The sequence below is a fragment of the Podarcis tiliguerta genome (genome assembly GCF_965153285.1).
Source record: "Podarcis tiliguerta genome assembly, chromosome: 6".
Classification (NCBI taxonomy): Eukaryota; Metazoa; Chordata; class Lepidosauria; order Squamata; family Lacertidae; genus Podarcis; species Podarcis tiliguerta.
Genome location: NC_139539.1, coordinates 40,299,776 through 40,323,688, shown reverse-complemented (window position 1 = coordinate 40,323,688; position 23,913 = coordinate 40,299,776). Strand labels below are relative to the sequence as shown.

General features: G+C 45.5%; 1 protein-coding gene across 4 annotated transcripts in view; it reads left to right on the top strand.

Moving 5' to 3' along the window:
• Positions 1 to 23,913, top strand: part of TMCC2 (transmembrane and coiled-coil domain family 2) — a 100,459-nt gene that overhangs the window by 38,308 nt on the left and 38,238 nt on the right. Inside the window, exon 1 of one of the 4 annotated variants that reach the window (XM_083444363.1) lies at positions 18,258 to 18,447. The exons of 2 other annotated variants lie outside the window; for them this stretch is intronic. In XM_083444363.1, coding sequence (XP_083300489.1) covers positions 18,307 to 18,447 — 141 coding nt within the window. In that variant the 5' untranslated portion in view covers positions 18,258 to 18,306. One more of the 4 variants, XM_083444361.1, reaches the window with a different exon arrangement.

Sequence of the window (23,913 nt, the reverse complement as noted above, 5' to 3'; positions counted from 1 at the left end):
GTTTTTAAATCAGCTGAAATCAACATGTGTTAAGCTTATGAAACCACAATTTACCACACTGGGATTCAGTACAGTTTTCAAATAGTACTCAGGGTATGGGTTAGGATTTGGATGTAATGCAGAAAATCATGATTTGGTTCAGGATTCCAAAATCCCATTTAAGAGTTGACTTGTTTTGTCTACATGAGACTACTGCTCAGAACCATTGCTTTCCTGCTATGGGCTTTTGACAAGGTTCCACCATGGCTCTCATGCTTTGCAATATCTACATGAAACCACATAGTGAGGTCATTTGGAGTTCTGAAATGAAGTGTTAACCAAAAGGCTGACAACACCATGCTCAACTTCTCCTTTTCACGTGAGTGAGGCAGAGGAAGTGCTGGGTTGGAATACAGGACCGCAGATGAGAAGCTGCTGCTCATTTGAGACAAGGCAGAAATGCTTTTGGTTAGCGGCTTGTCTGACATAGATCTGGTGCTCACCCTGTTTTGGATGGGGTTGCCCTTTCCCCAAATAATCGTGCTTGCTGTCTAAAGGATTGATCTTTTTTCCCCAACGGATGTCCAAATGGCTTCTGTTACATGAAGTATTTTTCACCAAGTGGTGTCCTAGCTGTGACCTCTCCTGACCACAGTTTGTCACAGTTTGGTAATTTCCAGAGTAGATGACTATAATGTGTAGTACATGCACATTACATCTTGGACACTACAGTTAGTACAAAATATACAACTGCTAGACTCTGAACTGGGAGTGACTCAGGGGAAATTGCCTTGTTTTTAAAAACACATGCACAGGTCTATTTCTGAGCTCAATTCGAAGTGCTGATGCTTACTTTTTAGAGCCCTTACTTTTTAAAGTTGAAGGACCACCTTTCCCCACACAAACATGCCCCTATACTTAGGTCATTGTTGGGGCGCCTTCTGTGGGTGTCCTAACATCGGCTCTGGATCCATTCCAGTCCGGCTTCCGCACTGGTCATGGGACCGAGACGGCTCTGGTCGCCCTAACAGATGATCTCCGCAGGCAGCTGGATCGAGGCGGGTCGGGGCTGCTGATTCTTTTAGATCTGTCAGCAGCCTTCGACATGGTCGATCACGAACTCCTGGACCACCGCCTTGCCGACGTGGGGATCCAGGGCACAGTCCTTCAATGGCTGCACTCGTTTCTCTCTGGTCGGGGACAGAGGGGGGGAATTGTCATCGCGCCACTCCTTGGTGTGTGGAGTGCCTCAGGGTGCAATACTCTCCCCGATGCTTTTTAACATCTTTATGCACCCCCTCGCCCAGCTTGTCCGGAGTTTTGGGCTGGGTTGCCATCAGTATGCCGATGACACCCAACTCTATCTGTTGATGGATGGCCATCCTGACTCGGCCCCAGACACACTGACCAGATGTTTGGAAGCTGTGGCTGGATGGTTACATGGAAGCCGGTTGAAGTTAAATCCTTCGAAGACAGAGGTCCTCTGGCTGGGACGGGACGATATGGGATTGGGGGGGGCAACTCCCATCTCTTGCGGGGGTGCAATTAGTGCCAGCACCGTCCGTTAAGAGTTTGGGTGTAATCTTCAATACCTCCCTCTCCATGGAGGCGCAGATTGCAGCTATAACAAAGGCGGCATTTTTTCATCTCCGCCAAGCTAAGCAGTTGGCCCCTTATCTCTCTCGCCCTGACCTAGCCACTGTGATCCACGCGACGGTCACCTCCAGACTGGATTATTGTAACTCGCTCTACGTGGGGCTGCCCTTGAGACTGACCCAGAAACTCCAGCGGGTGCAGAATGCCGCGGCGAGACTCCTTATGGGGTCTTCGCTGCGAGATCACATTCATCCGGTACTATACCAGCTGCACTGGCTCCCGGTGGAGTACAGGATCAGGTTTAAGGTGCTGGTTTTAACCTTTAAAGCCCTATACGGCCTAGGACCCTCATACCTACGGGACCGTCTCTCCTGGTATGCCCCACAGAGAAACCTACGGTCTTCAAATAAAAACATCCTGAAGGTCCCAGGCCTCAGAGAGGTTAGGCTGGCCTCAACTAGAGCCAGGGCTTTCTCGGCTGCGGCTCCAATCTGGTGGAACGCTCTGTCACAAGAGACTAGGGCCCTGCGGGACCTGACATCTTTCCGCAGAGCCTGCAAGACAGAGTTGTTCCACCAGGCCTTTGGTCAGGGCCCAGCCTGACTCCCTCCTCTGGCAACCTGCACAGAATTTTGCTTAACGGTTGCCATTAATTTGATTTTAATTAATTTTTATAATGGAATGTTTTTAGAATGTTGGATTATTTGATTGTTTGATTATTTAATTGTTGTTAGCCGCCCTGAGCCCGGCTTCGGCTGGGGAGGGCGGGATATAAATAAAATTTATTATTATTATTATTATTAACCTAGTCAGGCAGAAAGAGGGCCTTCTTGGCTGTGGCACCTAGTGATGTTAAATTCTCAAGAATAATCTTTTAGAGAATATTCTTGATTAATGAGAACTTAGAGAATTTTCATTTAAAATAGGAGAATATTCATTTTAATGCATTGAAAATGATATAATTTTAATGCATTGAAAATGATATAATTAGTTAATATACATGTTTATTCATGGGTAAACTTGTTCAGATGGCAACCAAAAACTGTACAGATACTTTTATTCAATGGGGCAATGCAGTGAATTCACATTCTTTGATTTTTTTTTGCACCAAACTTGAAATTGAAAATTCAACGTTTGGGGAGAATATTCTCCAGAGAATTTTCCAGCAGAGAATATTCTCACCTCACATCACTAGTGGCACCCCATCTTCAGAATGTTCCTCTCTTTTTGGCAAATTTGGGAAAGCAATAAGAATTAGTTGGCATTTATTTGATTTCTTACCTACACTTCACCACAAGGTTCCACAGTGGGTTACAGCCAGTGTTTTTTTTCCTGGGGGTATGCATACCCCTAAATATTTTGTGAATCTTTGTCCATTTACTGTATTTATTTCCCCCCCATCTGAACTATAAAATGGCGATTTTCTTGAGTCAAAATGAGAGTACCCCTAAACATTTTTTTTAAAAAAGCACTGGTAACAGCAATTTAAATTGCCATATTAAAAACCATTTAAGACAAATCACTGTTACAATAATAAAGTGGATGCGAAAATATATATAGCTCAAGTGTCCAGGATAAAGAGGTGTGCCCTCAGCAAATAACAGGAACTATGCAATGAAGGTGACAGACTCACCTCTGAGGGGAGGGAATTGCACAGCTTAATGGCTGTCACAGAGAATGTCCTTTCCTACCCCCTTTGCTGATCTTAGCACATGAGAGAGCTTTAGGAAAGAGGCAGTCTTTCAGATATTTGAGGGACTAAATCCTTTATGGCTTTAAACACTGATGTGAGCACCTTGAATTGGGCCCGGAAACCAGCCAGCAACTAGGTAAAAGATTAAAAATGCATTGTATGAAGTGGCTTTAGCTGAGATTATAAAGTGGGCCCTCTTTATCTTTAGTGCAGAGTAGGATTGCCACCATTTTCATCGCTTAGGCCCTGTGTATCTTGAGTAGCTCTGCATCATAAGCAAAAATTTAGGGCATGTGTCCTTCTGACAAAACAGGACCTGTCCCAGAAAAAAAGCTGGCAAGTCCATGTGAGACTTATTCAAAAGGCTCTAGTATTATAGGCAGCATCTTGTTCTCCTACTTGTTAGCATGCATTCATGTTTTAGTTTTCTAATGTCCATCTAAAAGCTGAGACAAAACTGGTGCCCCATTAAATATATATATATACTGTAGTTAACATGAGAGTTTAAAGGTCAGGGCTTGCTTGTCATTAGAGTGGTTGTAATATTCCTGTATCACATACACTTATTTCAGGGCCAAAGCAATGTATGGTGATAAATAAAATTGTAGAATTGCAGGTGGAATATGAAGCGCTGGGTGGATACAGTCAAGACTAATGAAAGACACTGAATTAATCATGAAAATTCTCTTCCGGAAAGGCAATAATAAAAACACAAGTTTTCTTGAATACCAGAACTGAATGGGCCAAACTAATGCTAACTCGAATTCCACAAAAGAAGGGTGAAATGAATCCCCTAGAAAAGGAATATAGCAAAACAGAAGTCCTAACATGGAAAAAATTAATCTGAGTTCACTAAACATTTGTGCTTTAAATAGTGCTAGTTAATCTTAATTGAGTTTACGTGTGGTTTTAACAAGATTAATTTAGTTGCGTGCAGATAAGCCTTTGTCTAGTCAACAGGTTTGTACTGCCGCTCTTCATGATCTGTCAGAAACTGACTTGACACTAAAGGGTGCTTGGACCAATTATCGTTCCCTCCAAAGCCAGAGTCTAATTCCTCCCATTGCGACAGTGCCAAATTGTGTGCATTAAGCAAAAGCGTTGGTAAGAAAGCTTAAATGAACACAACCACCGCACAATGAATAATTAAGCATGCCACAGGAAAGAAAGTTAAGGGTTTTGTTGCTGAGGGGCCTTCTTAGAGCAATGGGAAAACAACAACAACACCACAGTTTGTTCTGAAAAGACAGTAACTCTAACCTGTACTGTGTCATATATTTTTTCCATGTCCCGTGAAACAAAAACTGCCTTCTTTGTTCAGTGATTCCTATTATGTATGTTTTTGTGTGTGCGCACACATGCATGGATGAATGGGCTCATGTGAGAACCACGTGTGTGTACAAATGGAGGTTATGTCCTGACATCTCAGTGACTCTAGTGCCATTCCAACCCCAGCAGCAGTGTGGCCTAATTAATGCTGTAAAAACCATACATACATATGCATGCTCATGCATTCTTGCACATGTGCTTGTATATGCGCACTATGTGTTTTAACAATACATTAAATGTCCAAACCTATGAACCAAAGAGCATTCTAAAACATACACACCTGTGATGGGATGAAGAGCTGCTTGTGTGTAAATTGCAATCCCTCAGAGTTTGAACAGTTTCTCAAACCTCTGCCTGTGACGGAGCCCCTCCAGCATGGCTGCGTCAGTCGCTAGCAGAATCCGAAAGTGGTTGCTTTCGGAAACGTTTCCAACATAAAAGCTCCTTAACGGAAACACGTCTTCTGGACTCTCTGCGTGACAGTTTCCGGCGAGGAACGGGTGTCCCTATAGGAGGCTCTGAGACATCCCCACTGTTTTCACTGGAAACATCTCTGAGCCATTCCTCCGACTCTCCTTCCCTTGACATTCCTGTTCGCCCCCTACTGGTTCCCTCTTCAGGTGTTACGTCTCCCTCTACCTCAGAGAGCCTTTGCACCTCTGGTGCTGCCGATGGCAGTTCCCTGACATCCACCTCCCCTCCAGGGCCCCCTTCACCCCCTCCCGTCTCCTCCCCTACAGTTTGGGAGGAGGTAAAACCCCGGAAAGAACCTTCCTCATCGTCTGAGGTTTCGAACACCTTTCTCCACTTGTTGTGGTTCCTAGTCTCTCGGTAGTCCTCGTCGTCTGAGTCCGTTCCGTCTTCCAACTCCGACTCCGCGAATCCTTCCAGTTCCTCTTCCTCGTCCGTGGTGCCAAAATACTCCCTCCTAAACCTTGCTGCCGGCTGTGGTTTCCTCGGGAATCTTTGGTGGAACGTTTCTGTCAAAACCTCGTCATTGACCTCCTCTGCTGTCACCCAAGTGTTTTCTGACTCCGGTTCCCCTTCCCACGCCACTAAATACTCCACCTGATTGCCCTTCCACCTGGAATCGAGGATTTCCGCTACATGGTTACTGCTCTCCCTCTCTTCCAAGACTGGTCCCCTGGTGTGCTCCCCTTCACCTCCCCCCTTGTACGGTGACAGTAACGACCTGTGGAACACTGGGTGCAATTTCATGTGGTTGGGTAACCGGAGTTTGAAAGCCACTGGGTTGACCTGCTGAATGATCTCAAAGGGTCCCAATCTCTTGGGTCTTAATTTCTTACAACCCCCTTTGAACGGCAACCCTTGGGTGGACAACCACACCTGATCCCCCACCCTTATGGTTTCACCTTCCCTTCTGTTCTTGTCGGCCTGCTTCTTATATTGTGCCTTGGCCCTTTCTAAGTTGAGCTGAAGCTGACGATGGATCGCTTCCATCTCTTCTACAAAATGTTCGGCCGCTGGGACGCTCCATCTCTCGCCTCCCTCCCCCGGGAATGCCCTGGGGTGACACCCGTAATTGGCCAAAAAGGGGCTCATCCCCGTGGACACATGCTCCGCATTGTTGTAGGCAAATTCTGCCAGCGCCAGCTTTTCGACCCAATCATTCCCTCTGTCATTGACATAACACCTCAGATATTGTTGGAGGATGCCATTTGCTCTTTCCGCCTGCCCGTTGGTTTCAGGGTGTCGGGCCGTCGAGAAATTGACTTCCACGTGCAGCAAGCTCATGAGCTTCCTCCAGAACCTGGAAGTAAATTGTTTCCCGCGGTCGGAGATAACCCTCAAGGGGGCGCCATGCAGCCGGAAGATGTGTTCTACAAACAACTTCGCTGTTTCTTCCGCTGTGACTGCATGTGAACATGCTACAAAGTGGCACATCTTAGTTAACAGGTCCACTACTACCATGATGGCCGTTTTCCCTTTGGATTTGGGCAGATCCGTCATTTTTCGTTTCTTCTACCAGCTCTCGTCTCCCCACCAGCGCCGCCCCACACACCCAGCGGTCCTCAGGAATGACATGTCTTTCTTCGCTTGCCCCCTCCCCTTCCAAGTACTCTGGTTTACGTGAGAGAGCGTCCGCCCTGACGTTCTCTGGGCCTGGTACATAACAAATCTCGAAGTGGAATTTGGAAAATTCCTGTGCCCATCTCACTTGTCGTTGGTTGAGTACTCGAGCTGTTCTCCAATACTCCAAATTCTTGTGGTCGGTGCACACTTGCACCTTGTGTTGTGCCCCAATCAATAAATGTCTCCACCTCCGGAACGCTTCGTGAATGGCGAGTAGTTCCCGGTCATACACCGTGTAGTTCCGCTCGGACTTATTCAGCTTCCTCGAGAAAAAGGCACACGGTCTCCACTCCGACTTATTTCTTCCCGGCTGAAGAAGCACAGCCCCCACCGCTCTGTCTGACGCGTCTGTCTCCACTCTCATGGGCTTCTGTAGGTCCACATGCAGAAGTTGTTCTTCCGAAGCGAAAGCCCTTTTCAGTTCTTCAAAAGCTCTCTCCGCCTCCGCAGTCCAAACAAATTTCTTCTTGCTACTGAGGCAGTCGGTGATGGGCGCCGTCAAGTGTGCAAAATTCTTGATGAACTTCCGATAAAAGTTCCCAAATCCCAGGAATCTTTGCACATCCTTCTTGGTTTTCGGTGTCTTCCATTCCAGCACCGCCTGGACCTTGCCTGGATCCATGGCCAATCCTTGGTCTGACAGGCGGTACCCCAGGAATTCCACCTCCTTGGCATGAAACTGACACTTCTCCAGTTTCACCCACAGCTGATTGGCTTGCAGCCGGCCCAACACTTCTCTCACGTCCCTCACATGCTGCTCCTCATTTTCCGAATACACCAACACGTCATCCAAAAAGGCCACACAATTCTTGTAGAGCAAAGGCCCCAGGACGTGGTTGATAAAACTTTGAAAACATGCGGAGCCGGCTTGGAGACCGAAGGGCATTACGAGGTATTCAAATGCTCCCAAAGGGGTGAACATGGTGGTCTTCCATTCATCCCCCTTCCTTATTCGTATCAGATTGTACGCCCCCCGCAGGTCCAGTTTTGTAAAAATCTTCCCCTTCCTCACCCTGGTCAGAATGTCATCAATTCGGGGCATAGGAAAGGCCAGGGGTTCCGACACGGCGTTTAGGGCCCTGAAATCCACTACAAGTCTCGGCTTATCTGTGTTTTTTTTGTCCACAAAAAACACTGGGCTGCCCCCCACCGCTCGGGACTCTCTGATGAAACCCCTCTTCAGGTTTTTGTCAATGAACTCCCTCAGCTCCTGCATCTCCCTGTCTGACATGGCGTACAGCTTGCCCACTGGGAGTTGAGCCCCAGGGAGTAGGTTGATTTGACAGTCAAAGGGTCTATGCGGCGGCAGTTTGTCCGCTTCCCTTTCGCTAAATACGTTGCTCAGATCTGCATATTGCTGAGGCACCTCCCCTTGCTTCATTACCTCCATCCCAGCGAGGGTGAGCTTGGCTCCCCCTGGATCCTTCCCCTGCTTGCAGTGTTCCAGGCAATGCGCTGACCCAAAGGAGACCACCCTCTGGTGCCAGCCCACTAGAGGATCGTGTAGTGCCAGCCAGCTCATCCCCAAAATTATGGGAGCTCCTCCCAAGGTGGCCACATTAAACGCTATCCTCTCGGTGTGCCTTGCCACCCTCATTATCATGGGGACTGTGTGTTGGTTCACTTCTCCTCCCAACAACTGTCTGCCGTCAATCGTGGTTACCTGCAGGGGTTTACTTAAGGGGAGGGTTTGTATCTGGTGCTCAGCTGCGAACTCCTTACTCATGAAATTACAGGAGCTGCCTGAGTCCAGAAGGGCCTTGATCTGTAGGGGGTGTCCGTTTGGCAGCTCTAGCAACACCTCTATCACTAGAGCAGGTCTGGGAGGTTCTGGTGAGGGCACTTTCACTGCTTTTGAGCCTGGCTGCTGTGCCCCGACGGCAGCCAGGCTTTGGCTTTTACTTGCTCCGTGCTTTCCTCCTCCTCTCCCCCAACAGCTCCTGCCATGCCTTGCCATTCCTTTCTCCGTGGACAGACTCTGGCAAAGTGTCCTGGCTGTTGGCAGAGATAGCATTTCTTCCCGCCCTTTCCCTCCTTCTTCCGCCCTTCACCGATGTTTGAAACTGTGCGCGCACGCGCCGTTCCCACTTCCATCGGCTCTGCCGGCGGGAAAGGCTGCTCTGGAATGTCTGGAATGCGGAGCTCCCTCCAACGTTCTCCTTTCCCCTCCCTCTTCTCCAAAGCCCGCGCTTCCTGGCGCGCTCCTATGGCTAGCGCGGCTTTAGTCAGCTGGTCCATAGACTCCGCTCTGGGGTTCCGGGACAGTTCATCTTTCACGGACGAAGACAGACCTTCTTCAAAAAGCATTTGAATGGGCTCAGACGCTAAGTCCCACCCCAATCGATGAATCAACATAGTGAACTCAGTCCAGTACTCACGGACAGTCCGGTTTCCCTGTTTGCAAGCCATTAACTGCCTTCGCACCCCTCCCTGCTCAATGTCGCTGGAAAACATCAGGTCCATGGCACGAAAAAACTTCATCGCGTCCTTTAAGATCTCATTATTTGCTGCCATCAAGGGTCTAACCCAGTCCTTCGCCCCTGATTCGAGATGGCTAATTACAAAAGCCACTCGCGATTCCTCATCAGGGAAGTCATCAAATTGCAGATTGAGAGCATATTGCATCTCTGTCCTAAAGGCATGGTAGTTCCTGGGGTCCCCCCCAAATTTCTGCACCAATCCTGGCATCTTTCTGTTGAGTGGGGTGGCTTTCTCCTTCCCCCTTTCTGCATCCTGAGCCCTCCTCTCTTCCAGCCTCGCCGTCTGCAAGGCAAGCTGGATTTCCAACGCCCTGTACCTTTCCTCCAGGCTTGGACCTCCTCCAGCTGCCCCTCCGGTTCCTGCTGGTTCGCTCATGATGCCTCTCCCTGGCACAAGCTAGCTGTCGGTGACTTTCGGATTGCTGTGATGGGATGAAGAGCTGCTTGTGTGTAAATTGCAATCCCTCAGAGTTTGAACAGTTTCTCAAACCTCTGCCTGTGACGGAGCCCCTCCAGCATGGCTGCGTCAGTCGCTAGCAGAATCCGAAAGTGGTTGCTTTCGGAAACGTTTCCAACATAAAAGCTCCTTAACGGAAACACGTCTTCTGGACTCTCTGCGTGACAGTTTCCGGCGAGGAACGGGTGTCCCTATAGGAGGCTCTGAGACATCCCCACTGTTTTCACTGGAAACATCTCTGAGCCATTCCTCCGACTCTCCTTCCCTTGACATTCCTGTTCGCCCCCTACTGGTTCCCTCTTCAGGTGTTACGTCTCCCTCTACCTCAGAGAGCCTTTGCACCTCTGGTGCTGCCGATGGCAGTTCCCTGACAACACCCATGTATTGTATAACAGTTTGAACGGCTCTGATTAGTCTCTTGATGCCATAAAGAAATGGCTGTGTTATTCCTCTACTCCTCCTCTGTGCTGCACTTGAAGGACTGTGCTTCCCATTCTCTGTGCAGCATGCAGTGATCTTGGCTGACCTAGCCAACCGTGAAGAGGATGCAACAGTAAAGGTATCTGACTCTACCTATTTCCCTTTCCCTGAGAGGGATTTCTTACATGTGCCTCTTACGGCTTTCATCCACCTGCTGGCACTTAAACTTAAGCCTCCAGAACAAATGGCCTCTTAGGGACATGGGGCATGATTTCTAGGAGGGGTCATTTGCCGGTGTGCTTTTGGGGCGTGAAAGTCAATGCTGTTCACAAAATGTTGGGAGCTTGCATTTAGCACTAAGCGTGTATGTCTTGTGAAATAAGTTTGTTAATTTCATGCAAGCCTATTAATAAATGCAGGGGGAGCACAAATCAGGAAGTGATCAAGGAAAATCATCAGGCATATATTAATCCAGACACCGATGAAGTTACCATGGGATTGCAGAGCTGGAGGGCAGCATGTTCTGGCCTCTGCTATTGGCCAAGTGCCCAAAGGCCAGGAGGGTGGAGGGGCCTGCTCCTCCTGCCCTGCCTCTCAGGAACCACATTGTGGCAAAGGGGAGACCACAAAAGGAGCAGCTGCAGCAAGCTTGCTTCCCACCTCATTGCCCCGGAACTGTAGAATCAAAGGGAAAAGCAAACCTTGGCCCCATCCGTCAGCCAAAGGAACACGAGTCATTAGCTGCTATTCAAGCAAGAACAGCAACAAGGTAAGATCAGCCCTGCCCAAAATGGATATAAATTTGAATTGCTTAGGATTTTGTTTTGGCCTGAAAGGACTGCTCTCCTTCATCTACATTGTTCCTCCACTCCTTTTGTCTTTTTCTCTTGGCATCACCCCCCTTTTTTCTGTATTGATGTGAGCCACTTTCCGAGACAATAATTCTCCCAAAAGCAGACTCAAAACATAATAAACAGATATCCCCTTAGCTCTAGCTCTTTTGCAAATGCAGTCCAGTTTAATTATAATGGCTTCAACTCCAGGAACCTGGGTCTTGTCATTTTATGACAGCACCAAGTCTCCTTCGTTAGCAGCAAATGTTTGGGAAAGCACAGCCAACATGATCAAGGGGATGGATAAGGAAAGGCTGCAACATTTGGGGCATGTGTATTTAGAGAAAAGGTGAGTGAGAGGGGCCCTGGTAGAGAGGCATGAAGTTATAGGAGGAGTGGAAGAAGTAGCTAGAGAAAAGTTTTTTCTCCCTCTCACATAATAGAATTTGGGGGAAATCCAAGGAAGCCGATTGTTGGAAGATGCAAGACAGAGAATAAAAAGAATTTACGCAAACAGTGCATATCCCAGAATTTGCTTCCACAAAAGGTAGTTATGTCCATCAACTTGGATGGCTGTAAAAGAGAACTAGACAAATTCATGGAGGACCATGCTATCAATGACTTCTTTTCACAGTGACTATGCAGGGGTTCCACTGGAGCTGGTAATGGGAGCTGTGGCTTTAGTATAGGGAAAGCATGTATGAGTCAAAGGAGGAGTATTCCAAGGGTGTCTTGTTTTCAAGCTCACAAACTGATCCAGAGAGCCTAGCTCTGGATAGTTTTGTTATGTTCAGAGACAAGGAGATTTCCTTTTGCTTTTTAAGGCAAGCAGGACAGAGCTATTCCGTTTTGTCCTGTTTTGCTTGGGCAGAATGCCTCAGCAGCTGCAGCAGTGATGGTCACTGCTATATGATGGAATGGGACAGAGCAGTTGTTTTGTAGACCTATCCACAGAGTAGATGGAATCATATCATTTTGTTGACCCATGTTTTGGGCTCATTGCATCCTGTTGCCTCAGAACTTTTAGCAGTAAAGGAGGAATCTTCATTTGCAGCACGACCTATTCTGTTTTGGAAACTTTTTTTAATAACTGCAAGCTTTCCAGAGGGCACTGGGTAATAATAATAATATTTGATTTTGCACTTGTATGCATGTGAAATTATTGTTTGACCATTCCTTGATCTTTACATGTTTCCTTGTGGTTGGCCTTCAGGGCCTTTGTTCATTTCTACCAGTTGTTATTACTGGTAGTGGATATGTGGTGGGTGGCTGAGTCCCACATTAGTTAATTTTTGAAATGATACTGTAAATAATAGTATGTATCTTGAAAGCCCAAAGTATTGCTTGGCACAGTTGCTTTAACAACATTTTCCTTTCATGGATTCTACTTTCCTTGTTCTCCCTGTGGGAATCTTTTGGAACCTTCCCAACACCTGTCCCAGTTGGGTTAAGTTCTGTGATGTTTGAGACTATAGCTAATTGAAGCCAAATTTGTGACAATCTGAAACCAGCTGCTGTCCATTTAATTAAATCTCTGGTGTCTGTTATCTGGACAATGGGAATAGCCAGTTCATTTTCTCAGCCTTGCAAGTAGGTCATGAGAAGCTTTGATCTTATGGCTGTGGACAGGCAGTATCTTTTCCTGATTTGTAGCTTTTTGCAGTGTTACCAAAATAATAGCTACTAGCACAAAGGTGAATGTCGAGGAGACGCTGTCTGAGATTGTAGGTCTGCTGTGAGTGGAACCCGTATCACGTTAGAACTTCAAATCAGTCTAAAGTTGATAGCTTTTAGTTAAGAGGAATCCCCTACAATCAAGAACTTTTCAGTATAATTTAAATGGTTTGGTGCTTTCAGACAATTGAAAACCAGTGATGACACAGCATTTTTTTAAGCAACAACTTTGCTTGCTATACTTAAGAACACACACACACACACACACACACACACACACAACTTGACTTCATTTATTTTAAAGCCCTTCATAATTGTGCTGCTTTGGGCCAAGTAAGTAAAATCACTCACCAGTCCAATAAAGGAAACTGGTGCTTCACGGTAGGATTATTTCCTTATGGCATTAATCATCTGCCTTGGCCTGCTTTCTGGAACTGATTCGCTCACATTTTAATGAATGGTTCCAGTGCCTCATTATTACAGCCTTCATTCAGGTGAAGAGATCAGTAGATAGGGCTCAAGCGAAGGGTCCATGGAGAATTTCCAGAAGGTGTGCTGGGACCCGTCAATGAGTCTGGGGACATTTCAGATGAGCTGCGGGGCTACCAACAATGGGTAAGGGGATCCAAATGATCCCCTTGCACTCATTAAAAGAATGTGTGACAGGGTGTGTGTGCTGTGAAGCACTCCAGTTGGAGAACAGCCTTTACCAAAGGTGTTGTGGACTTTGAAGAAGCTTGAACTCAGGACGAAAGGGAGAAACGTGCTAAGAAGGCACGTTTGGCAAACCCTCACCAAGATCAACTCTTGCCCGGAAACCTATGTTCCCAGAACTGGTCTCCACAGTCACCTATAGACACACTTTAAGACCGTGTTCATGGAAGACAATCTTGGCTCTGAGTGATCACCAAATAAGAAGGGTAGGTCTGCCCCTGCTGCTTAAACACCTATGGTCATGCCTCTTCCTCACTTAGTATGCTTGAAAAAGGGTTGTGTACACTTATCGACATACACATGTAAAGCTCAACCATCAAGGGAGATCCTGAGTGACCCAGGATCTCCCCTTGGATGGTAGAGCCTCCACTTACATAGGGCACCTTCTTATTCTCATACATAGTGAATGCACAACTAGGAGGGTGTGTGGTTTCTGAGCAAGTCAGTTGCTGGGCATGGAGGGGCAGGAGCAGCCTTATAGCCATGTGACACACACATTCCGGCATTCTTTGAGCACATGGGGTAGGGGTTTCTCAGTCCCCCTACCAACAGTGCAGCAGCAGGGGCTAATGGCTGAGAAAGTTCTGGCTTAAGGGACAGGACTGACAAGTGAGCTCTGAACAAAGTCATAATTTAATTGGTGGACAGTGCTCAAAAAACAGGAGCAGCAAAACTCAGCCCCCTTATCTTTTGTGATAGCTTCCTTAACTACTCTTTTATTGAAGGGAAGGGGGAGCAGGGTATGATTTGGGTAAATTTAGGAGGAGGCAGGGTGGGTCTTGGCGGCTTTATCAAGAATCGTCCTGCCTTTCTTCCACTTTAATTTCAAGACTCGACTGTCCCACATTGTTAAAGTTTGAGGACCTTCAAAATACACAGGCATAACAGTGCAGCATAAAGCTCCTGTCTAATTCTGTAGAGTGGCACATGAGAGACTTTGCCTAAAATAGAAGGCATTTAGAGAAAAATCTAACAAAATGTATGTGGCAACATAATCTTTATTTTATTTATTGAATTTCTATACCACCCTATACCCAGAGATCTTAGGGCAGATCACAGAATAAAATATTGGCAGTGTAAGGACTTTTGAGGCACTAAATAGCACTTATGTGCAGCCTGCTTGAAGGTTAAAACATTATGGGAGAATGTTTTTTAAAGTTGTGTCGGATGTTGTAAGGATATGTTCTTCTAACATCTCCATGTGGAGCGAATGCGTGGAGAGGGGAGTTGTGCTTGTGCTCAGTTGAATGTCGGCAAGGACTCCTTTTGAATTTAAGTGCATGCACACAAATGGTGCTTCCAGATGGGGGCTTAATATTGTAACTGGTCAATGAGATGGCAAACAAGTTGTTGGCAACATTAGAAAACAAAAACAAACTTCTAGTCAATTTCTGCAAGGAAGGAAAAAATATAGATTAAACAGGCATTAAATTGGGGTGTGTGTGTGTGGACTGGCTAGGACTGATAGAAGTTGTAGCCCAAAGCATCTGAAGAGCACCAGGTGATGGTTTGTTTAAATGCATAGTCTATTTCTAGATAAATGGATTTATGATTTACTAACATTTTAGCTACAAACAGAATGTCAATCCATATCTTTTGTCCTTTCTTTGTGAAGGTCTGTAGGGACTCGTATGTGCTGAATATTTGTAAAATAGTAAGAACACACCAGATAAAACCTACTGATAACAGAACAGAAAAGAAATCGGGAGTTCATTGCATAATATCTTAAGCGTAAGAGCTAGATTATTTATCTCTTATATAATTGCTCTGCATCAGCAAGAGCTTTTCATTGCTATTGATACGTGCAATTAAGTCTCTGCTGTCTGCCATGTCAAACACAGTTTTGACTCACCATCTCCTCTCCAAGGCCACTCTATCCCAAGACGCCCCAGACGACTCCATTCTTCTGCTGCAGTTCTGCTAATCCAGATCTCCCTCTGCTGGCAGCAAAATAAAATGATACAGAGTTAGAATTTCACAAAAATCATGCTGGGCAGGAAACATTCGGGAATCAGGTGATTGATTGGGCTGCTGAGTAAATCAACCCAGTATTTAATTATTTCAGGAACTGCTTCAAGGCATATTAATCTTTTTATGTCCCCTGGAATAACAGGGGGAGATTAAGAAATCCGGAAGCTCTCATTGTGGAATTTATTCCAGTGGATTTACAAACCTCTCAGATGGAATACTGTGGTACCTCGGGTTACATACGCTTCAGGTTACAAACCCCGCTGACCCAGAAATAGTACCTTGGGTTAAGAACTTTGCTTCAGGATGAGAACAGAAATCGTGCTCCGGTGGTGCGGCAGCAGCAGGAGGCCCCATTAGCTAAAGTGGTGCTTCAGGTTAAGAGCAGTTTCAGGTTAAGAACAGACCTCCGGAACGAGTTAAGTTCTTAACCTGAGGTACCACTGTATACACAGGAAAACACACTTAACTTCAGACTAGGATGACCAGGGGAAAGGAAAATAGAGTTTGTGTATTATTTCAGAAATTGTGTTACAGTGGTACCTCGGGTTAAGTACTTAATTTGTTCCGGAGGTCTGTTCTTAACCTGAAATTGTTCTTAACCTGAAGACCACTTTAGCTAATGGGGCCTCCCTCTGTTCTTATCCTGAAGCAAAGTTCTTAACCTGAAGCACTATTTCTGGGTTAGTAGAGTCTGTAACCTGAAGCGTATGTAACCTGAAGCGTGAAGCGTATGTAACCTGAGGTATCACTGTATTTAAGAAATTTGTGTGGGTTAGGCAGATTTGCCTTTAGATTCAAACCAAATTGAATCTTCCACCCTAAAATACTCCTATTAAAGTGTGTATATCATGGCAGCCTAATGTAACCACCACACAAGGCATTTCCTATACAGTATAATGTTGCTGCAGCAAGAGCCTGATTTGGGGCTGAGGCGCTTAATGTGATAGTATGAATATATCAGTGCCGAAAGGGAGGGTGGGCACTGATCCCCAAGGCCCCCTTCCCCCACCATCCAGAATGCTCAAACCAGCCAGAAGAACAAACGAGTCTTGAGACGCCTTAAAACCTACAGTGGTACCTCGGTTTACAAACTTAATCCATTCCAGAAGTCTGTTCTTAAACCGAAACTGTTCTTAAACCGAGGCGCGCTTTCCCTAATGAGGCCTCCTGCCGCCGGTGCCCTCCCACCATTTGGATTCCGTTCTTAGACTGAGGTAAAGTTCGCCAACTGGGACACTACTTCCAGGCTGCTTGGCGTGAAATTCACTGCCAGTGGTATAGCCCTTTCTCTTAACCCATTCAGAGCTTTGCAAGCTTATTCCTCCCCAGATAGGAAGTGTGAAAAGAGCTGCCGGTCCATATTTCCACTGAAACTTGGCAAAGTCTGGTAGCTTTTAGAGTCCCCTAGCCTGCAATCCTGCACATACTTTTGAATATGTCTATTGCACAGAGTGAGACTTAGTTCTGAGTAAATATGGAGGGATTGTGTTGCATGTATAATATGACTGCCAGATCTTGCCATCTGACATGTTTGCTGCTAATTACTGCAGATTAAGCTTCCTGTTTCAATTTGAGTTCAAGATGGGGTTAGTTGAGATGAGAGACTCCATGACTACTAGCATGACTGTTATTACCACGAGTACTGTTTATTTGGGAGAAATGCAGGGCCATACCTCTTAGCCAGCATAAGTAAGCAAAAGGCTTGTATCTGTAGATGCATAGGAGAAAGGGACATGTCTGAAAGCAAGGTAGTGAGAATGAACAGGGTTAAGTAGGATTAGATAGAATCATAGAGTTGGAAAATACCCTGAGGATCATTTCGTCCACCCCTCTGCAATGCAGGAATATTCAGCTGTCCCATACGGGGAACGAACCTGCAAAAGTGCAGTGATGATCCAGAAAGTGGAGAAATACGGGGGGGGGGGGGGAGAGAGAGAGCATGGAATAGAAGTATTTATTTATGTCATAAAAATTACATCATGGAATCATAGAATTGTAGAGTTGGAAGGGACCCCAAGGGTCATCTAGTCCAACCCCTGCAATGCAGGAATCTCAACTAAAGCATCCATGACAGGTGGTCATCCCACCTCTCCTTAAAAACTTCAGTGAAGGAGTGTCTACCACCTTCCGATGGATTCCGTTCCACTTGATTTTAAGAAAAGAAAAAGCTTGATTCTAAGGAAAAACCTCATCCCCAATTAGCTCTCTCTGTGTTGTTTATAACATATAAAAAATAAGTAGCTGAGTCAATCCGTAATCCCCCCCCCCCAAACCACAGTAAGAACTTGAAAGCTTGTTCCCTATTTTGCAACATTTTAGTTGGTCTAAAAAAAAACATTAAATGCCCTACTATAATATATTTGTTGTTTGTTAGCCATGTATCTCCCCGTTATTTATTATAAATAATTTATTTTTGTATGTTGGGGCAGAGACCGATCTTTTTTGCTTATGCAAAACACCTTGCGCATTGATGACACTATATAAATACTAACATGGGTTATTATTTTCACAGCAACATTGATTTTATTTAAGAAACGTTATGTCCAGCTTTTTTCAGCACAATAGTTTTCAGTGTAGATTTTCCACTGTATTGAAATCAACTACAATTTTATTATGGGATCTGCCATTTGAGATTTAGCGCACAATTAGTATTTGATTATTTAATTAGCATGGGTGTTTAATTAATTAGCATTAGTATTTAATTAAGGATACATTGTTATTACCACTTCCACAAATGATGTGCAAGCAGGATGTGGAGCATAGGATTAACCTGCAGCAGCTCAGATCACGAGTCTGTGAAATCAGATATCTTGTATCTCTGAGTGCCTGATACCTACACATGGACAGTAAGGCACAAATCCTGTGTTTATGCATTTCTTCCTTTGAACGTTCTTGCACATAGGGCGGGTTTCATGCTTGCACGATAATGCACACTGCCAAGGAGGAGGAGGAGGAGGAGGAGGAGCAGGAAGATGCGAGTTTCAGCATCAGCTGTCTTGCTGATGAGGCTGTTTTCTTTGTAGTGAGAGAAGGTAGCACAGCATTTCTGTCTGAAGCCAGCTGGTGATGCTGCAGCCTTGCAAGAAGGATTTGCATGGTGGTGGGGAATACAGATTTCCCATCCGCGCACCAAACCACTGCTGGGTGACTGAAGCATCTGCCTCGCCTGGAGAGGGTGATGGTGCTGTGCAGACCCCAGCAATGGAGGTAGGAGTGCTCCAAGGGGGGCATTTTCATTATCTCACTAATCTCCCCTTTGGTGACCTGCCAGACTTCCCTGGAAGAGAGTGAGACAGAAGGGGATTACCGAGACTGGAATCACCCATCTCGCTGAGCAGCCGCAGGGGGAGGTGGGAGGGATGGGAATGATTGGTGTTCCACCCGCAGGCCTTAATCCCCACTGGCTGTCGCTCAAGCAGGATGGTTTGCAGGCGCTGTCGGATTAAAGCAGAATGGAAGGGTTCTCTAGGGTTGGAGCCTTCCTGCATGGCTGAAGTAAGATTTTACCGTCCAACCCTCCGCCTTGCCAAGAAGGGCTGCTGCATGCTGGGACCCCAAGCAAGATTTGTACATGGTGCCACAGGAGAGAGGGGCAGAAGGTCACCTGGGATTGCACCCCCTGCCTGATTCCACGAGATGGTTCATACCCAGGTGAGCGTTCAGTCTGGACCTCCAGCCCGGACTTCCTCCCCCAAGTTGGAGGCTTTGAAGTGCATTGTTCTCCCTTTGGAATGTGAATGACGGGAGAGAGGGGAGGGGTGCCTGACAGGCAACAATGGAGCAGGCTGTTGAAAGGTGGAACAAAGAGGTAACTGATCGCTCTCAGTTTGAAATTCAATAGCATAAGGATACATTGGTTGAAATCCAGGGTCGGAGGCTTGTAGCATCAACAGTGGAAGACGCTTGTTGCAGCATTAATTTATTTCGTTTTTAACAAAAACAATTGAGTGTGAATCCAATGTCACTTCTAAAGCACAACGCGCCCCCAGCCTTGTTTGCCAGCAAATACAGAGCTCTAGAGGTGGTGGGACAGTTGAAATGGAGGCAGATTGGCCTCTTGCTGTGATTTTTGCAACCCAGCGAGAGAGAGTGGGAAGTGTGTGTTTTGGGTATGTGCTGGGAGTGTAGGATGGTTGCACCTGTGATGAAGCAGGCTGACTGTACTCTCATGCGGGTGGAGGAGGCAGAGCAGCTGTGCTGATCTATTTACAGTATTTGCCTGGTTCCAGCGGGAGATCTGTGCCTTCATGTCCTAGATAAAAACCTTTCTTTTGCTCCTGCTCAAACAGATATGGCACACTGGAAACCTTCTAATGTAAAGTGCTCTGTGGTACAGCGTTCCAGGAACCTCTTGAATCCATTGATGAGAGTTTTAAGGCGATTCTGATAAATAGGGCAGTATCTGTACAAATATAATTGCTGTACTGTGCCAGAACAAAGATCCCTAGCACAGCATTCTGTCCCCGACTAGAGCCTCTCATATGGCCAAAGGAAGCTTGCAAACAGGGCAAGTCTGCAGGAGCTATCCTTATTCTTTGCTCCTAGCATTGTGTAATTATCAGCAAACTGCCTCTGAATGTGGAGGCTCCATTGCTAGCTACTATGTCCTTCAGCCACTGATGTCCCTGCCCTCCATCTAATCTGATTATTGATTGCTGGTGGGTGGACAATGTATTTTTTTATTGCTTTGGGCTATTTTATAGTATCTTTGCATTTTTACATTGTAAGTCACTATGAGACTCTCTTTTTTCATAGGAACATAGGAAGCAGTCTTATATTAAGTCAGACTTTTGGTCCAGCTGTCCCAATATTGTCTACAATTAGTGGCAGTGGCTTATCCAGAGTTTCAGACCAGAGTCTCTCCCAACTTTAACTGGAAATGACAGGGATTGAACCTGGGACCTTTTGTATGCAACTCAGATGTTCTACCTGAGCTGTGGCCCTTTCCCTTCTATAAAAAAGCAGTTAATAAATTGAATAAATCATCACCATCATAGTCAATCTACTTCACAAATGCTCATCTCAGCAATCTCTGTAAATGATTTCCACAGTATGATATGGTATGATGAGTAATGATAAATTAATTGTGATATTTCTCTCCCTCCCCAAATCTGGATTTAGACTAGTGACATTCTCTGTGTGGCCTGGGTACTGCAGTAGCTTTGCTGGTTCTTTAAGTTTATTCCAATTTCTTCTTCTAGTAGCAGAAGACATGCTGGGACTCATTAAATCAGAACTTGGCCAACATATTTCTAAAACAAACATGTGCACACAAATCACTGTGTAATTAGGATGGGGGGGGTACAGTGCCCCCCCCGAACAAATCCAAACACTTTTTTAGTTTCATCTTTGGCTGTTTGCAGCCATGTTGATCAGACAAACACAGGAATGTGCCTTATGTTGTGTCAGATCCATCTAGCTCACTGTTGTCCACACTGGACAGAGCCCATCTACAGTGGTGCCCCGCAAGACGAATGCCTCGCAAGACGGAAAACCCGCTAGACGAAAGGGTTTTCCGTTTTGGAGGTGCTTCGCAAAACGAATTTCCTATGGGCTTGCTTTGCAAGACGAAAATGTCTTGCGAGTTGCTGCGATTTTTTTCAGCTCCCCACCCCCTTTTTCTAAGGCACTAAGCTGCTAATAGCCTTTTAGCAGCTAATCCGCTAATCCCTTAAGCCTTTAATAGCCGCTAATAGCCGCTAAACCGCTAATAGCGCTAATCCGCTAATGGGGTTGCTTCGCAAGACGAAAAAACCGCTAGACGAAGAGACTCGCGGAACGGATTCTTTTCGTCTTGCGAGGCACCACTGTATATATACTAGTAACAGTAAGAGCTCCCCATAACCTGTTTGAAGATCTCCCATTCCCACAGCTTTGTTTGTTTGTTTGGTTGGTTGGTTATTACCTTTCTATACTGCCTTTCCTTCTTAGGAGCTTAGGACAAGGCACTTGGGGTGTTCTTTGATCCAATATTGACAGCTGAGACCCAAATGGCCTCAGTGACCTCAAGCACCTTTTACCAGTTTCTGCTTGTTTGTCAGCTGCGGCCCTTCCTGCATAGGGATAGCCTGGCCACAGTGATCCTCCAGATCTGATAACCTCAGGATTTGGATTGCAATAAGTACATGATAGGTATCTTGAAAATGGTTCAGAAGCTCCAGTCCGGCTGCTAAAATTCTGGCTGGTTTACCCAGGAGATGTATTAATGTCAGTTCATAACAAACAACATTGGCTTCCAGTTCACTACTGAGTGAAATTCCGGTGTTTATCTTCAAAGGGCTTGGGCTCCAAATATCTGAGGGAGAGCACCTCCTCCCATATCTGCTCGCCTGTGCATTAAGATAATTAAAAGAGACCCTTCTCCATGTTTCCTCTTTAGGAGAAGCACATTACAAATGCATAATAGAGAGGACTACTCTGTGGTGGCACCACCACTATGGGCTTGTCCTCCCAAGAGAGAAGGTGCCAACATTTGTTTTTGTTTTTTGACACCAGGTTAATGCCTTGTTTGTTTGTTTTGCCAGGCATTTTAGATTACGGTGTTTCAAACTGGTTGAATGTTTTTATTCCTCTGAATTGTATTGCATTGTTTATTATATTTTATTCTGCATTTTCAAGTCTCCTTGTATATCATGGTGTGATTAATTTTTGGATATAGGGTGGCTTTATTTTTATTTTTTAAAAATTAAATGCATATATGTAAATAAATTCATGCAGCTACTCAAGTTTATCATCATAGCAACCATTGGGGGTAGGCTAATTTTAGAACCATCAGGGATCTGAATGCATTCTTCCTAGTTTGGATCTAGTACTTTACCCATTGCACACACATGGGCTGTACACACCACGTGCAGTCTCTAGAGACTCTGGATTTAGATCAGTTGTAGATTATCCAGATTCCATAGGTTCAATTAAGGATTGTTGTTATAATGCCCATTGTTTGTGTTTCTTCATAAGAGCTGGTTGCCGAAGATCTCTTCTGGCATATTTTTACTCTGGTACATGAGATGTACCGAGAAAACTGCTGTTCTGCCAAATATTGTGGTGTAGCTGGTTGCATTTACACTTCCTGCATCATGCCTTTTTCCTGATTCTGTGTGAGACTGAGATTGATTCCTGGCTGGCAACAGATAGTTCATATTTCATAAGCTGTTCATTGAATTTGTTCTTTCAGTAAAGGTCTGTAGTGGTGTTACCTCTATAAAAGGTTCTACACATCTTGAGTAGCTATGGACCAATGATTACTCTTTCGGAATGGAGAAGGTCGGTGACCAGCAATTGCACTTTCAGAGTGCTGTGTTACCCTGAGGGAAGCTTCTGGATCTGAGAAGGAAGCCTGCTTTAGTTCATTATGACCAGGAAGCAACAGTATACAGAAGGACCTGAGGCTTGTCAGTTTGAAAGTCACAGATACTCCTTCGGCAGGGGGAGCATTGGAATTAGGTTTGTGACATCCTTCCATTTAGCTGTCACACAGATACACCACCCTAACATTATGTTCAAAGTTCATGCTCTAAAACAATGGCTCTTTAAAAAATGTAATCTTGTAGGATGTCACTTAATTGCTAGAAAAGGTATAATCTTCCCTCTGCTTCTGCTCAGTGTGAGGGTTGGGCTCAAAGATAGAGCTCCATTGTCAACCCACCCTAGGCCCTCAGTAGCAAGTGCCTGGTATTGTGTGCTTTGAAGTTGCAGTATAGAAGCCACTGCTTTTGGTCTGGTGATAGGAATCTAACTCTGCAATTGTCATGTACACACTGCCGGGTGGGGAAGAGCTCTCTGGGTTTAGAAGGTCCAAACTTGATGGCGTGTGGAATAAGTCAATGCATTTCATGTTATCTGTTTTGTTAATTAATTAATTAATTAATAATAACACAGAGGGGACGAGGATTGGGACTGTAGCTTGCTAAAGGAGAGATTTAATTGTTGATGTAAATGGCTTCTTCCCCACCATGGCAAAGAGTTGCTTCAGTGGGAGGGGGGCAGTTTTAATTGCAACCATAGCACAGGAAGAAAGGGTTAAACTCTACCTCCCTGTCCATGATGGTCCTTATCATGATCCATCTCCCCCCCCCCCGAAAAAAAACCACATACACAAATGCTCAATGCATTCAGACCTTTAATGTGTCATCTAGCTGGTTCATTCTGAAATGCTTGAGTTTGTTTTCAGAGTTAACCCTGGCTCTCTTGGCCACAGTGTAAAGTTGCTCTAGCAAACATGACAGCAGCAGCTGTGCCCTGCCTGCTCCCTTTCCTTAAAGCATTGTCATCATGCTTTAGACATTCCAGGGCCTCAGTTAGAGAATTGCTTGAAGCCTACGTGGCTTGATGGCAATGGGCCAGATTTAAAACTCTGGGTGGGTGTATGTCATCTAAGTTACCTCATAGGGAAGAAAATCTGGCCTGATTTTGCGTGTGGCTTTCTTTCCACCATGCTTCACAAAGGCACGCTGTGATTGCCACATACATGTCTCCTGTCATCCAGCAATGAAATACAATCGCATCGCCTCTAGGGTGAAGCATGCTGTTTTATTTTGGTCAGAGAAAGCAGGAGAGTGTATGATCATGTTGCACTCTTTTGTTCGTGCCAACCAAGTCTATATGCGAAGTCCTGTATAAGGAAAGTGGGATAGAAATCATATATATATATGCATAAATAAATAAGACAGTGGC